This window comes from Armigeres subalbatus, chromosome 3 (genome assembly GCF_024139115.2).
Source record: "Armigeres subalbatus isolate Guangzhou_Male chromosome 3, GZ_Asu_2, whole genome shotgun sequence".
NCBI lineage: Eukaryota > Metazoa > Arthropoda > Insecta > Diptera > Culicidae > Armigeres > Armigeres subalbatus.
In genome coordinates, this window is record NC_085141.1 from 30,520,543 (window position 1) to 30,534,191 (window position 13,649).

Consider the following 13,649-nt stretch of genomic DNA (forward strand, 5'->3'; position numbering starts at 1 on the left):
TAATAATGCAAACATGGCTGGAGGGTCCACTATTAGTTGGGGGTCCACTATTGGGCACTTTACCCTATTTGTTTTCAGATTGAGCACTCACACACAAATATTATACACGGAAAATCAAACTTTTTTGAGTGTATTGAGTGTGAGAAAAAGATGACTGTGAGAAAAAAAATCTCGCAGAACTCTTATAAAGTGCAAAAAGCGCAATATAAGGTTATTTTTTTACGTGTACGGTTTTGAGTGCAAACAACCCACTTTTGGGTAGTTTTGGTTTTTAGTGTACATGAAACCCAATTAATGGGTATTTTCAAGCTTCCGTGTGAACATTTTTCGTGCACTACCGTGACACTGACAGTTCTATTTCGCGCTGCAGAAAAAGCTTTTGTGACTTGTCAAAAATAAATTCATGTTGTTTCGTGTGCTTTCTAAAAGGAAGAGTGGAAAGTAGTTTCGCTGTCTCAAAAATAGTTTTTCTTGTTCAATAGTTATTTAGCTAAATCTCGGCTTTTGTGCAAACGGTACAATGTCCAACCGAGGAGGCAAAAACCGTGGGCGCAACAACTGGAACCACGGTGGGGGTCGTAAATTTTACGATGGTAAGCGGATACTTTTTTTTTCTGCTTAGGTAGTCGCCATTTTGAGGTGGCTGTTGGGGAAAATTTTTCGTGGGCTGCTTTGCAATGTTTATGTTTTTCGGTTTTCCATTTCAGGTCCGGCAAATAACAACTACTCGGAACATGACGATCGAATGGAACGAGATCGAGATCGCAAGGTGACTGACGTCAAGCGACGAGTCAGTTTCAAGCCGTTCAACGGCGGACGGAACAAAGGCGGAGTGAAGATAACGGATATGCAGATTAGGGCGCACCTGGAGGATGATGATAGAATGGGACATGCCGCCGGCGGTGATGGTTTCGATGGAGAACGGAGAACGTTTAAAAAAGGTTTCAAGGGACGAAGGAGAGGGTCCCCGGTCCCGAGAGGTCCGATGAGCAGTGGACCGGTGTTCCGGAAAAAGTTAGTGCCCGGTCCGACCGGTTGGTTCGAGGTAAAAATTCCGTATGGGCACAAGTATGAGAAGGAGTTTATTCTGCGCTCGTTGGTTCAAGCAATTTCTCCACTGATATTCATTCCACAATACTGGAAAGTGGAGGACACGGCGGTCAGTTTCTATATCGAGGATTTCCCAGCGGCTGAAGCTCTTCAGAAAGTGGATCGCACGATAGATCTCCCGGATGGAAGAAAGATGATTGTGATCGTGCGGAACAGCAATCCTCAGTTCCAGGTGAACGCGCAGCTGAAGGAGCGCATGAAACTTGCCATGGTCAAGCGCTACAATCCCACAACCAAAGCGCTGAATTTGGAGAAGTTTCACACGGATCCCGATCTGAGCGATATATTTTGTGCACTGTTCCGGCCACAGATTATGCTGGCCGCGTTTGATGTGATCAAAGACAATATCCCAGACCTGGAGGCGCTCAACTTGAACGACAACAAACTGCACATGGTGGATCACTTCAAGGTTTTGGCGCAGAAAATGCCGAACCTAAAAATTCTCTATTTGGCAAACAATAAGGTAAGCTGGCGACTATTTTGTATATTTTATTTTATTTCCGTTGAACAGAATAGTTATAGATGCTATAAGCTCAACATTTTTTTTCACTTGTTGGGTATTTTATTCACTGCGACCATTTGTTTGATATATTGAGGGTTATTGCGCTTGTTTTGATAAGCCGGTCAAAAAGCAGCAAGATAAACGATTCAAGCAAAAGTTTCAAGCACAGGGGGTGTTCACATTGATTGACAGTAAAACTATTGGATAGACGGAAGTATGTCACAGTGGAGATCAACGGAGTACCAATTAAACTTCAACCATATTTAGTGATAAACTTGGACTATGCAAAAAAAAAAATGTTTCGTTCACAGTCAAACAAGAAGCATTGGCGATCATTTTTGCCGTTACCAAATTTTATCGAATGTTGTTTGGACGTCCATGTACATTGCAGATAGTTCATAAGCCTATGGTTTCCATTTTCGGATCGAAGAAAGGAATTCCGGTTCACACTGCTAATTTGCTGCAACGTTGAGTGTTAACTTTGTTGTTGTATAATTTTCAAATCGAATTCAAAATAACGGAAAGCTTTGGATGCACCGACCGTCTATCAAGACTCATAAATCAGCATGCTTTTTTTCTGGCAATCGTCGACGGTTTCACTAAGTGGCTAAAAATTTATTGCTCAAACTCTATGACAGTATCCGTCACTATAAACAAGCTTTTAGAAACCATAGCAAGGTTTGGACTACCAGATGTTATCGTTACTAATGATAATGGGACACTGTTCGATTCAAGTTTGTTCGCAAAGTTTTGTGAAAAGAATGGAATAGAACATATTAAAATTCCACCATTTCATCCTCAATCGAACGGTTAGTCAACACATTGAAAAGGGTGTTAACAAAAATAAAATGTGATGCAATTGAAGAGCCACTTCAAACGTTTCTGTTTACGACAAACACCCTAAACACATATATTGAAGATTCAAAATCACCTGCCGAAGCGATGCTTGGAAGAAAAATCAAAATGAATTTGGGCCATCAGAAAAATGACAACCCAAGTTGCTACAGATTAATCACCAGAAAATGTATAGATCTCATGGAGCCAAGAATTTCCAAGAAAGCCAAGAAAAAAAAGAAGTGTGATGTACAACGTTTGTTGTCAGCTGGTCTTATGCAAGTGTGTGATTTACCAAATCAAAACAACAAATATTTGGACCTCGTTTTCACCACTGATGAGTTTGCCAACTGGCCGTGACTGAACCGTTAGTATAGCATGAATTTCACCACTATGGTATGCAACTGACGATCGCCACTGATGCATTACGAGAGTTAGAAGTAGGGGTGCCCAGAAGGCATCTCAATCTTGGATTAATTTATGTGACTTCGGTTAAAGCTGCTTTGATAGATGTTTTATGGAGCAACATCTTCATCTCAGTACATTCAAAGTTAATTGCCTATATGCCGGGTATTAAGCCACCCGGAGTGGAAATTAATTACTATGTCTGAAACTTGATTATGCATATGTACAACATGTGATAGATTTAGTTCGGAAAAGGTACTGGAGGGTAACCGCCCCTTCGGTGGGGTTTGATCCCACGACCCCCTTCATCTCAAAAAATGAATTTGAACACGAACACATCCTTTTCACAAATCTCTTCCTAATTTCTAAAATTAATTAATCTTATTTATAATAGGAACACGTCAAATATAATTGAATTTGCGTAAGGATTCAAGGACCAGCGGCATGTTGCACAATGGCGCGTCAATGCAAATTCTTTAGTTTCCAAAACTATTTGTGATGACAGCGCACACCTCACACCATTCGCGTTAAAATCATCTTAACAATTAAAAATCCGGAATTTCAGATCCATAACAAAATAACTTTTCTTAGTGGTTAATATAATATAAAATTGCTTCCATCTTCAAAAATGTAACGTTTTCCAAAAACATGTTTTACTAGTCAAAACGCCCCAGTGTAGGCAGGACAATATGCCCTTACCAACTGGACACAAGCGCGGCGAGTTTGAATCAGTTGCTTCCCAATTATATGGAAACTATTGAAATGGAATGTTATGGAAATCACAGTACTCGGTATAAGCGCTTTCCAAACATTTGGCGTAGACCTTGAGTTGCGGATGGGAGATAACACGGGTTTCGTCATTTACTGCAATTTGGATACGGTGCACCCCGAGACAAAATTTTTAGAAGAATTTTTTTTTCGAACCTTCTAGAATTAAAAAAATGTTCAGAAACTAACCCCCCGCCCCCCCAGACCAATTTTCTGGCTACGGCACAGGATGGAGAGATTTTTGTCGATAACTTGCACTAATGGTGTCTTCTTCTGTACTACAGGGAAACCAGCGAACTCATCTTCGCTAGTATGTAGAACTTGATCGGAGTTTTGATTTTTCACAGGAGTACGATTCATCATTCTTGATAGGGATTCAAGTCTTGACAAATGATGCGATTTTGTTTAAGAAAATTATTTTGAGCTTTTTAGTGGAATGTCTTCATTTGTCATAAGACGAGTTTGTACAATCCCATTGAATTCCACCACTTAATTGTATCTTGACAGATGTCAGATTGACCTCAAACCGTAAGTCGATAGGGTGTCGCCTGGTTGCCCAGGGATGCAACCAATAGTTCAGCACAGATTACGACGAGGTTTATGCGCCGGTTGCGAAACACCACATTCCGAGCACTCTTATCGGTAGCAGCACGTCGCAGGATGCAAGTAAAGCACATCGATATCAAAACTGCGTATCTGTATGGTGAGCTCTCGGAAACCATCTATATGCGCCAACCACCCGGATACGAAACCGAAAACCTTGAAGAGGTGTGTCTTTTAAGTAGGAGTCTAAACGGCTTAAAACAAGCTGGAAGAGTGTGGAATAAGACGATCACCGATGATCTAAAGCAGATTGGATACGAAGCAACTGAAGCGGATAGATGTCTTTAAGTAAAAAGGAATGGGAGTTTGTCCTTTATTCTGCTATATGTCGATGATATGTTGATCGTCACCAACGATAACAAAGAGTACGAGCGAATACGGAAGCATCTAGAGCAAAATTTCAAAATATCATGCCTAGGTGATATAAATAGTTATCCTGGCATACGTGTTGAACGGCAAGAAGACGGAAGCTTTCTGATAAATCAAGAAAAATATATTGAGAAACTGCTTGTGAAATTTGGGATGGAATAAGCCATCAATTCCGATGGACCCTGGATACGTCACCGCAGAGCAAAAGGAGGAGAAAATAATTAACACTAACGACATGTATCAGAGCACATAATCAGAGTCTGGCAGGCGCTTTGCTCTACATCGCCATATGCACTCGGCCGGATCTGGCTATTACAGCGTCCATCCTAGGTCGTAAAGTTTTTTTTTTTTTTTTGTGTCTTTATTAAAGAGACTTTCAGCCCGAGGCTGGCTCGTCTCCGATCGGTCGTAAAGTTAGTAAGCCTACAGAGAGCGATTGGACTGAAGCAAAAAGCGCATTGCGTTATTTGAAAGAAACTGCGAAACTAAAACTAAAGCTAGGTGGTTGTGGTGACATCAAAGGATACGCGGATGCAGATTGACGGGTGATTGTTCAGACAGGAAGTCTAACTCGGGATTTTTGTTCATGCTTGGCAACGGTACGATTAGCTGGACGGCACGGAAACAAGAGTGCGTAACATTATCGTCCACCGAGACGGAATACGTTGCACTGGCAGAAGCGAGCAAGGAGTTAATCTGGATTTTTGAACTGATGCTAAAACTTGGCGAAGACATCCAGCAACCAGCGATCATCCACGAAGATAACCAAAGCTGTATAAGTATGCTAAGCACTGAAGGCGACAATAGACGAACAAAGCATATCAAGCACGATGATTAGCATGCCATGATTTTGTAATTTATAGAATTGATAATTAAAATAAACGTTAGTTACTCTTAGATCATCAACCAAACAGGTTGTACTTTTTTTTACCTCCAAGAGATAACATATGAACAAACTGACCCGACTACTGTGTTTAACGTGTTCGTCATGGAACAGTTGTTATTATGTTGCATCATTCTGGCTATCATTGAAATATCTGATAAGAAAATTATTTTGAGCTTTTTAGTGGAATGTTTTCACCTGTCATAAGACGAGTTTAGACAATCCCATTGAATTCCACCACTTAATTGTATCTTGACAGATACGTATTTCGACCTCAAAGGTAAGGCCGTCTTCAGTGTCTCGTACGAGTCAAGTACGAGACACTGAAGACGGCCTTACCTTTGAGGTCGAAATACGTATCTGTCAAGATACAATTAAGTGGTGGAATTCAATGGGATTGTCTAAACTCGTCTTATGACAGGTGATTGAAATATCATTATATTTATTTATTTATTTATGTATTTAAGGCGTACATGATGAAAAAATGGACACAAACACTAAAACAGCTATCTTTTACGATGTGAAAAATTCTTTGAATCTTTGACGCAGCATCTGACGAGGCAGATTGAAGTCGAATATTATAGAAACCCTGTTGAATATACGCTGTAATCCTTCAATACTACCGTTCATACTGTAGTTAATCCGACGAAATGGCATTCTTAACATAGGTTTATTTCGAAGTGTTCTCGGCTGTACATTAATATTAATCTGTTAGAAAATGTCACTACAATCTATTCGGCCTTGCAAAACGTCTGCAACAAGTACAGCTCGAGCGGTGTTACGGCGTTCTCTTAGCGGCTCCAGATCGATAGGCCGACAGCGGCTTCCATAACTTGGCAGGCAGGCGTATCTCTCCACGGTAGTCTACGCATAGCAAATCGTAGGAAGCGTCGTTGCACGGACTCAATTCTTTCGGCACCGTTCGTATAATTGGGATTCCAAACGGCGGAGCAATACTCCAGACCGCACCAGTGAGCAATATAAAAACTTTAGACAGTAAATGTCAGAAAATTCTATAGTCATCCGAATGATAAAGCCCAGGGTTTTGGAAGCCTTACCTACAACGTATGAAATATGCATTTTGTACGTCAGCTGGGAATCCAAAATTACGCCCAAGTCTTTGACATGACTCAGACTCAGCTGACAGATCTGTGTAGATGACATCTGTTTGAGCTCTTTTCGTCAGGCTGTTCGTTATGAAACTTACATCTTTCATAAATTATAAATTAGTACTAGTGGAGCAACCGGCTATGAATCCATGCTGAGTTTCAGACAGATACTGCTTGCTGTGGTTATTCCTCGATGATTGTCAACGTCACGTTTGTTCCTTTTCTTGTACACAGGAAACATTTGTGCAATCTTCCAACATGAAGGAAAGATGCCACTGGATAAGGAAACAGGAGAAGCAACGGATACTGCAAACTGGAAATGTGTTTCTTCAGGAAATTGGACGGAACACCATCGGGACTAGGTTTAATCAATGACTTTAGTTTTGATGCAGGAGAGGAGATCATCTTTTCGCCTATGTCGATAACACCTAGTACATGGCCATATAGGGGAACATTGTCTGCTGCAAGATGTAGGGGAAAAGTGGGTAAAACCGACACCTTAAGCAACTTTACAGTTCCCCAACCTATGAAGCAATTTTCCGGTCTAGAAATTTCATACAAGCATACTTTGGGTCTTCATGCATCAGTCCATGAGGTCTCAGGACAATATTTTTTGATAGAATTTGATTTATGATGAAAACGCCAACAGTCCATCTTCAACCCTAACCAGCTGGGGTGCGGGTAAGATCGACACCACGTGAGGGTAAAACCGACACATCAAGTCGTTATGGAATCGAACATCAGAACAATTCTAAATTATGTAACAACATAATTGAAAATGTTAAGAAAATTATTTTGAGCTTTTTAGTGGAATGTCTTCACTTGTCATAAGACAAGTTTGTACAATCCCATTGAATTCCACCACTTAATTGTATCTTGACAGATACGTATTTCGACCTCAACAGTAAGGCCGTCTTCAGTGTCTCGTACTTGACTCGACTAAGTCTGTCAAGATACAATTAAGTGGTGGAATTCAATGGGATTGTACAAACTCGTCTTATGACAAGTGATTTGTGATTAAAAATGTTTAACAACATTCATTTTGATATTTGTGTATGGAATTCATGTTTAGGGTTCACTCATAAACGATCGTTGAACAAAAGTTTATACATTTAAAATCATCACCACGTATCATATTTTATTTAGTAAAAAATATATAGAGTATACGCTGCCGGTACTTTCATATCAGTCCCATATTGGTTTTTCGCATACTGAGATAATAGCCGATGAAGTCTCAAAACGCATTTTCCATGCAAAACTTTAAAAAAATCTAATAAATTCAAACATTCTGCGATCTGGTTGAAATTTTGCAGTCATTCCTCATTCAATGAGTTAATGCAAAACGATTCAAATCAATGGAAAAATAATTGAATTTTGAGCAATCCACTTATGTAAATTCTTAATGGGACTGGTATGCGGGTACATTCAATATGGGACAAGGTTGGTTTGGTATTTTTTCACATTTCTCCCGAACAAAGTCTCATTTTTTATCATGTTATGTGGAAGTATGATACAATTAAATGCTATTCACGGTGTTAACTCAAAAGTGACGAAAACATAAATGGGACTGATATGCGAGTAGCGGCAATACGAATGTTAGTAACAAATTTAATAACTACTGTAAATATTACCTACAATTAAATTTCACTTATTTGTTGTTTATAACGGCGATTTAAAATAAATGCGTATGGTGCAGTTATGATAACGACTAGTTCCGTAGGTGACAAGCTACATATTTACAGGGGTGAAAATGGATCACGAAAAACAACAGTAGAGAACGGCTTGAATATATCTAAGAGCAAAATAAGCCTAAAAATACGGGGCTTCTTTGAGCGCTATTGTTATTCGACCTGCAGGTTTTCCTTGATGACTCAATATTACCCCCTAGACCTATAGTCACGCCCAATGATGATATAGTATGTAATCAGTCTTTGATTAAGTTATATTCCCCGGCGCCTCGTTTTCTAATACTTAAATTATATTATGCGAATGATGAGTCTAATAAAACAGAGGTATTTCGTGATTCGATGGCAGGTGCCGAATTTACCCCAACTGATAACATAATAATGATGAGCTACATGTGGATGTTGCTAATTGGAAAAGTTGACTATTTTTCCACAACATACAGATGTTCAATTATGGATCAGAGATGGATTAAATACTGAAAATCAACAAATTATTGTCGAAAAAGCTTAAACACCGATGCCAAAATTTTACATAACTCATCTCCTCAATGATGATCGACGCCAATTGTCTTTTTATTATGACTCACGCCTGTTACAAAATCTCCGTCTCCGTCTCCGCCTGTTACAAAATCACTAGAAATACAAGAAATTAAACGTTTATTCAAAGTGTGTCGAAATTCTGTCCGATAATTACTTGAAATCAGAGATTTGAAGTGGTGTCGGTTTTACCCACAATTCCCCTACTTCGTTGTCGGTAAGCTTTTCTTCGGTGTAAACGTCAGCAAACTTTAGCGAAAACAGTCTGCAGATCTCCTGCAGTGGTGATACAGCTTCGCCCTGAAATGTCATAGAGGAAGGGAGGCCAGATACCCCGCGTTGCTTGTTGACATGATTCCATAACAGTTTAGGATGCGTTTTGAGATTGGTTTGGATCTTACTTTGATATCGGGATTAACATATACGACTGACCTGTTTATAGGCGATGTTGAGTCTGACGTAGAGTGATTCTTTAAGGAAAACGTGCGGTATTTAGTGTATTTTCTTAAGGTGGCTCTTTTGGCAGTTTTAAGTTGCCTTAATTCCCGAGTGTACCAGGACGGATGAGAGCTATTCTTGTGTACTTTTTTGGGAACATGTCGGTCAATAACGTATGCCAAGATATGCGAGAAAGTCAACGCAGCATTTTCGACATTATCGGCAAGTATAGCGTCACAAGGCATACCAGATAGTACGTCGACAATGCTTTTATGATCGGCCTTCTGTAAGTTGTATGATACGGAAGCGGGAAATACACCGAACTCGTTGGCCAGGCTCACCGGAGTTTGGGCAACTAAAGGAGGGTGATGAGGGACGAGCTTGACCATAGGAGCTGTACACATATCCAAAAAATATATTATGAACAGGTTTTGTCATTTTAGACAATAATACCAGAATCGTCTATGGAATTAGAACACGAAGTGAGCAATTTTATATCAGCTTGCAAGTTCAACACTCATAAAATAAATAAATTTTAATCAACAAAAATTAAGACTTTCAATGCATTGACTTTATAATTTATCTTTTCAATCCGAAAGAAAAACTTCATATACCATGTTATGAAAACTCATATGTGAATATGTACGTTATGTGGACGATATTGATATGGAAAATGTGATGGAGGTAACCACTTTCCCTTCGATGGGACTCAAACCCATGACCCTACAGTACGCTAGACTGGTGTTTTAACCAACTAAGCTACGAAGGACCTCCCAGCACCAGTCTAGCGTACTGTAGGGTCATGGGTTCGAGTCCCATCGAAGGGAAAATGGTTACCTCCAATACATTTTCCAAATTAATATCGTGAGTTTTCATAACATTGTAAATTAACGTCCAAGTCGGGTGGTTTAATCCCCGGAAATAGGCAATTAACTTTGATTGAACCTTAATATACCGTTGTACGGAAAATAATTTCTATTCATAGATATAGAAGATAGGGATCGCACTTTTATTATGTATGATATTTTTCTGGATTTTTCAACCACGCTTTCCCAATGTTAGATTTCCTTCAATAACTTTTTTGCAAATAAATTTGTATTGAGGCATTCCACGGGGGCATGTCAGTCGATCCTGAGCGACCATTTCGAAAATATTTGAAACTCTGCACAGTTTTTCAATTTCATCTAAATCGTCATTTTTCGATATCAAATCTTCATATTGAGTCACGACTAACTTTTCAAAAGGGTGTATGTGAAAATGGTTCAAAAATATTTAAAAAGCTGCACAGCAAAAACGGAATGTTCGATTGTTATGATTTTTTCAGCAAAGTTAGACAACTAAATGGTGATTCTTAAGAAAATGTGCACAGTAAAAAAAAAAATTTTTTTGCCTTTAAAAATATCATTTTTGTCACAAAAACTCAAATATCTCAAAACCCTATCTTTTTTCGAACGTAATTTTTTTAGGGAAAACGGTCCATTATATTAGCTATCTACCATAAAAATTTGGTGATGGTAAACTAATAAACAAAAAAGTTATGACATTTCAAACATTTCACAATTTTCACATTTAGTAAAAAAAAATTTTTTTCTGTGTAAGTTATTTCGAGAATTGCAGTTTGATGCAGATTTTATTGTTAAGGGACGTGATTTAAACAAGTTGTTTTCATGATATTTTGATTTAATTATTCATAGCATCTATAAGAAACTTAGACACGATCCAGTGTTGTGATCAAAAGTATTGATAGTGTCATAATTTTCATTGCACGTGACTGGCGAAAAATTCTTTTAATAGTGTTGAAACCTGTTGATAATAACGTTGATAGAAACATATCAGAAATGTTATTTTAAGACAAAAGCTGCAAAATCAGAGATTTATATACACGTGTACGTCTATAGTTTACCTGCAAAAATATACCTCTTAGAGAATAGACTTTATGATCGGGAGGCAACGGGTATCTTCAACAACAACAAATGCATGATAGGTACATACCATGACAATGCTCACGAAAAAGCAAAAAATTACTACTACTAAGGTTGTTAAAGATCTTATAGTAATTTTTTCTTCAGTCAAGCAAATGACACCAAACTAGTCAGTAAAACTTAAAAGTGATTTTGTTTATTGAAATATTACGAACAACATGAGTAGCCGCTTTCTCAACTGTTGTAGGCCGTTTGATGGAAAAAGTGTTCAAAAGAGTTACGAAATCTCACCGAAAGCACCATAGATAAACTGAAAGCGACTGGTTATGCTCCAATGTCCACATTGAATACAAATTTACGCATTTGCACGTCCTGCCGTCTAAACGTTGACAAAAGAGCAATCTGTATATCATCGGTTGAGCAGAGCGCAGGAAGTTCGAAAACGACAGCAACTGAGGAATTGCCAGATGTATCGACAACAACTGAGGAATTACCAGAAGTATTAAGTGCTGAGAGCCTTGCCACCGTACCATCAGCGAAATCTGTTTCAACAAATCAATCGGAAGATGAGTGTATCCAAAAGGTCAACATCGAACGCTTTAACGAGGGCATAGCTGGGATAAAAGTGACTCCGATTAAATGGAGTAAGATGGACTACGTTTATTACCCGGAGAAAAAATACCGTGAAATAAACGAAGCTGTACGAAGAAACCTCTTCAAATTAGGACTTGATGATGTGGAAAATACAGACTACGATGAGGTAATTATAAATATGAAGGAAAGGTTCTCGAATGCAGCCACGACAAGGAAAGAAAAATTATTGATTTTGTCGATGCTGCCAAGTTCGTGGTCTATTCAGGATGCCATTGATGAGTTCAAAACCAATAGAAATACAGTAAAAGAGGCAAAACAATTGAAGAATAACTGTCTTTCAACCAAAAATACTAGGTCTAGTACTGCATTAACAGATGAGACAAAAGAAATAGTAGTTCAATATTTTGAAGATGATGAAGTAAGTCGAGCTATGCCTGGTCAAAAAGATTATGTATCAGTAAAAAGATGGAAAGCGTCAAGCAATCCAAAAACGATTAATGATGACGACTTTGAAAGAAGCGTACACACGCTTCAAGGAAATTCACGATAATATTAAAATAGGTTTTCCTCATTTGCAAGCCTTCGGCCAAGGCAATGTAAGCTTCTTTCCAATTCAGGAACACATAATGTGTGTGTGTGCACAACCCATGAGAATATTAATCTTATTTTACATAGTTTGAAAAGAATCAATTTAACAAAGGATATTAAAATGTTAACTGGTAGTCTTTTGTGTGAAAATACAACATCAAATTGCTATCTACGATCTTGTTCGGATTGTCCAGATTCTTCATCATTGGAAAATACTTTATTCGCTGAGTTTGAAGAAAAATATATTGATCAGTTATCATTTGAGCAATGGGTGACCACGGATAGGTGTGACATAGAAACTATTGTAAAACCTGTAGATGAGTTTGTGTCATATTTTGCTTGAAATTAGAAAGTTTAATCCCTCACGATTTCATTAAAACAGAACAATCCAGCTTTTTAAAAAATACGAAAAATACATTACAAAATGGTGAATTTTTAGTCATTTGTGATTTTTCTGAAAATTACAGCTTTGTATTGCAAGATGAAGTGCAGTCCCATCACTGGAACGTACAACAAGCTACAATTCATCCATTCGTTATTTATTTTAATGGAAGTACGCAAATTGAACACTTAAGTTTTATTATAATTTCCGAAGATTTAAGACACGATTCAGTATCCCAAGTTTACGGATCATTGAAAAAATGATTAACTTTTTACGCGTTGATAAGCATAAAGAAGTCAAAAAGATATATTTCATGTCTGATGGAGCAGCGTCGCAGTACAAAAATCGTAAGAATTTTTCGAGCCTATGTCAATTTAAATCAATGTACGGAATTGATGCAGAATGGCATTTTTTTGCTACATCACATGGCAAAGGTCCTTGTGATGCTATTGGAGGAACAATAAAGCGCATGGCCACAAGAGCAAGTTTAGCCAAAGAACGTGAGCATCCAATTAAAACTGCGAAAGAACGTTTTGATTAAGCAAATCGTAGAAAAGAAAAAGATTTAACCAAATTATCATTTTGTTTTACTACTACTGAAGAGTACGAAATAAAGGCTTCAGAGCTCAGCGAGCAATTTAATAACGCGAAAACGATCCAAGGAACCCAAAAATTTCACTGTTTCATTCCATTGTCGGAAAATAAAATTAAAGCAAAACTATACTCAAACTGTGCTGATAATAATTCAAAAGTGTTCGATATTTTAAAAAATTTGAATAAAAATAAATAAAAAATAAGTATTAATAAACTGTTTTCATGATATCATAACCCATACCAAAATTCAAACCCAAAACTCTTAGAGTTTCTATAACAACATTGTGTAACTGCCACATTTAATTTAATACTTAGGATAATATTAA

General features: G+C 38.0%; 1 protein-coding gene across 1 annotated transcript in view; it reads left to right on the plus strand.

Annotated features, from left to right (window-relative positions):
* The first annotated feature begins 394 nt into the window (after positions 1–394).
* Positions 395–13,649, plus strand: part of LOC134224917 (nuclear RNA export factor 1) — a 39,403-nt gene continuing 26,148 nt past the window's right edge. Inside the window, exons 1-2 of the mRNA XM_062704571.1 lie at positions 395–593; positions 708–1,573. Coding sequence (XP_062560555.1) covers positions 521–593; positions 708–1,573 — 939 coding nt within the window. The 5' untranslated portion in view covers positions 395–520. The remainder of the gene's footprint in view (positions 594–707; positions 1,574–13,649) is intronic.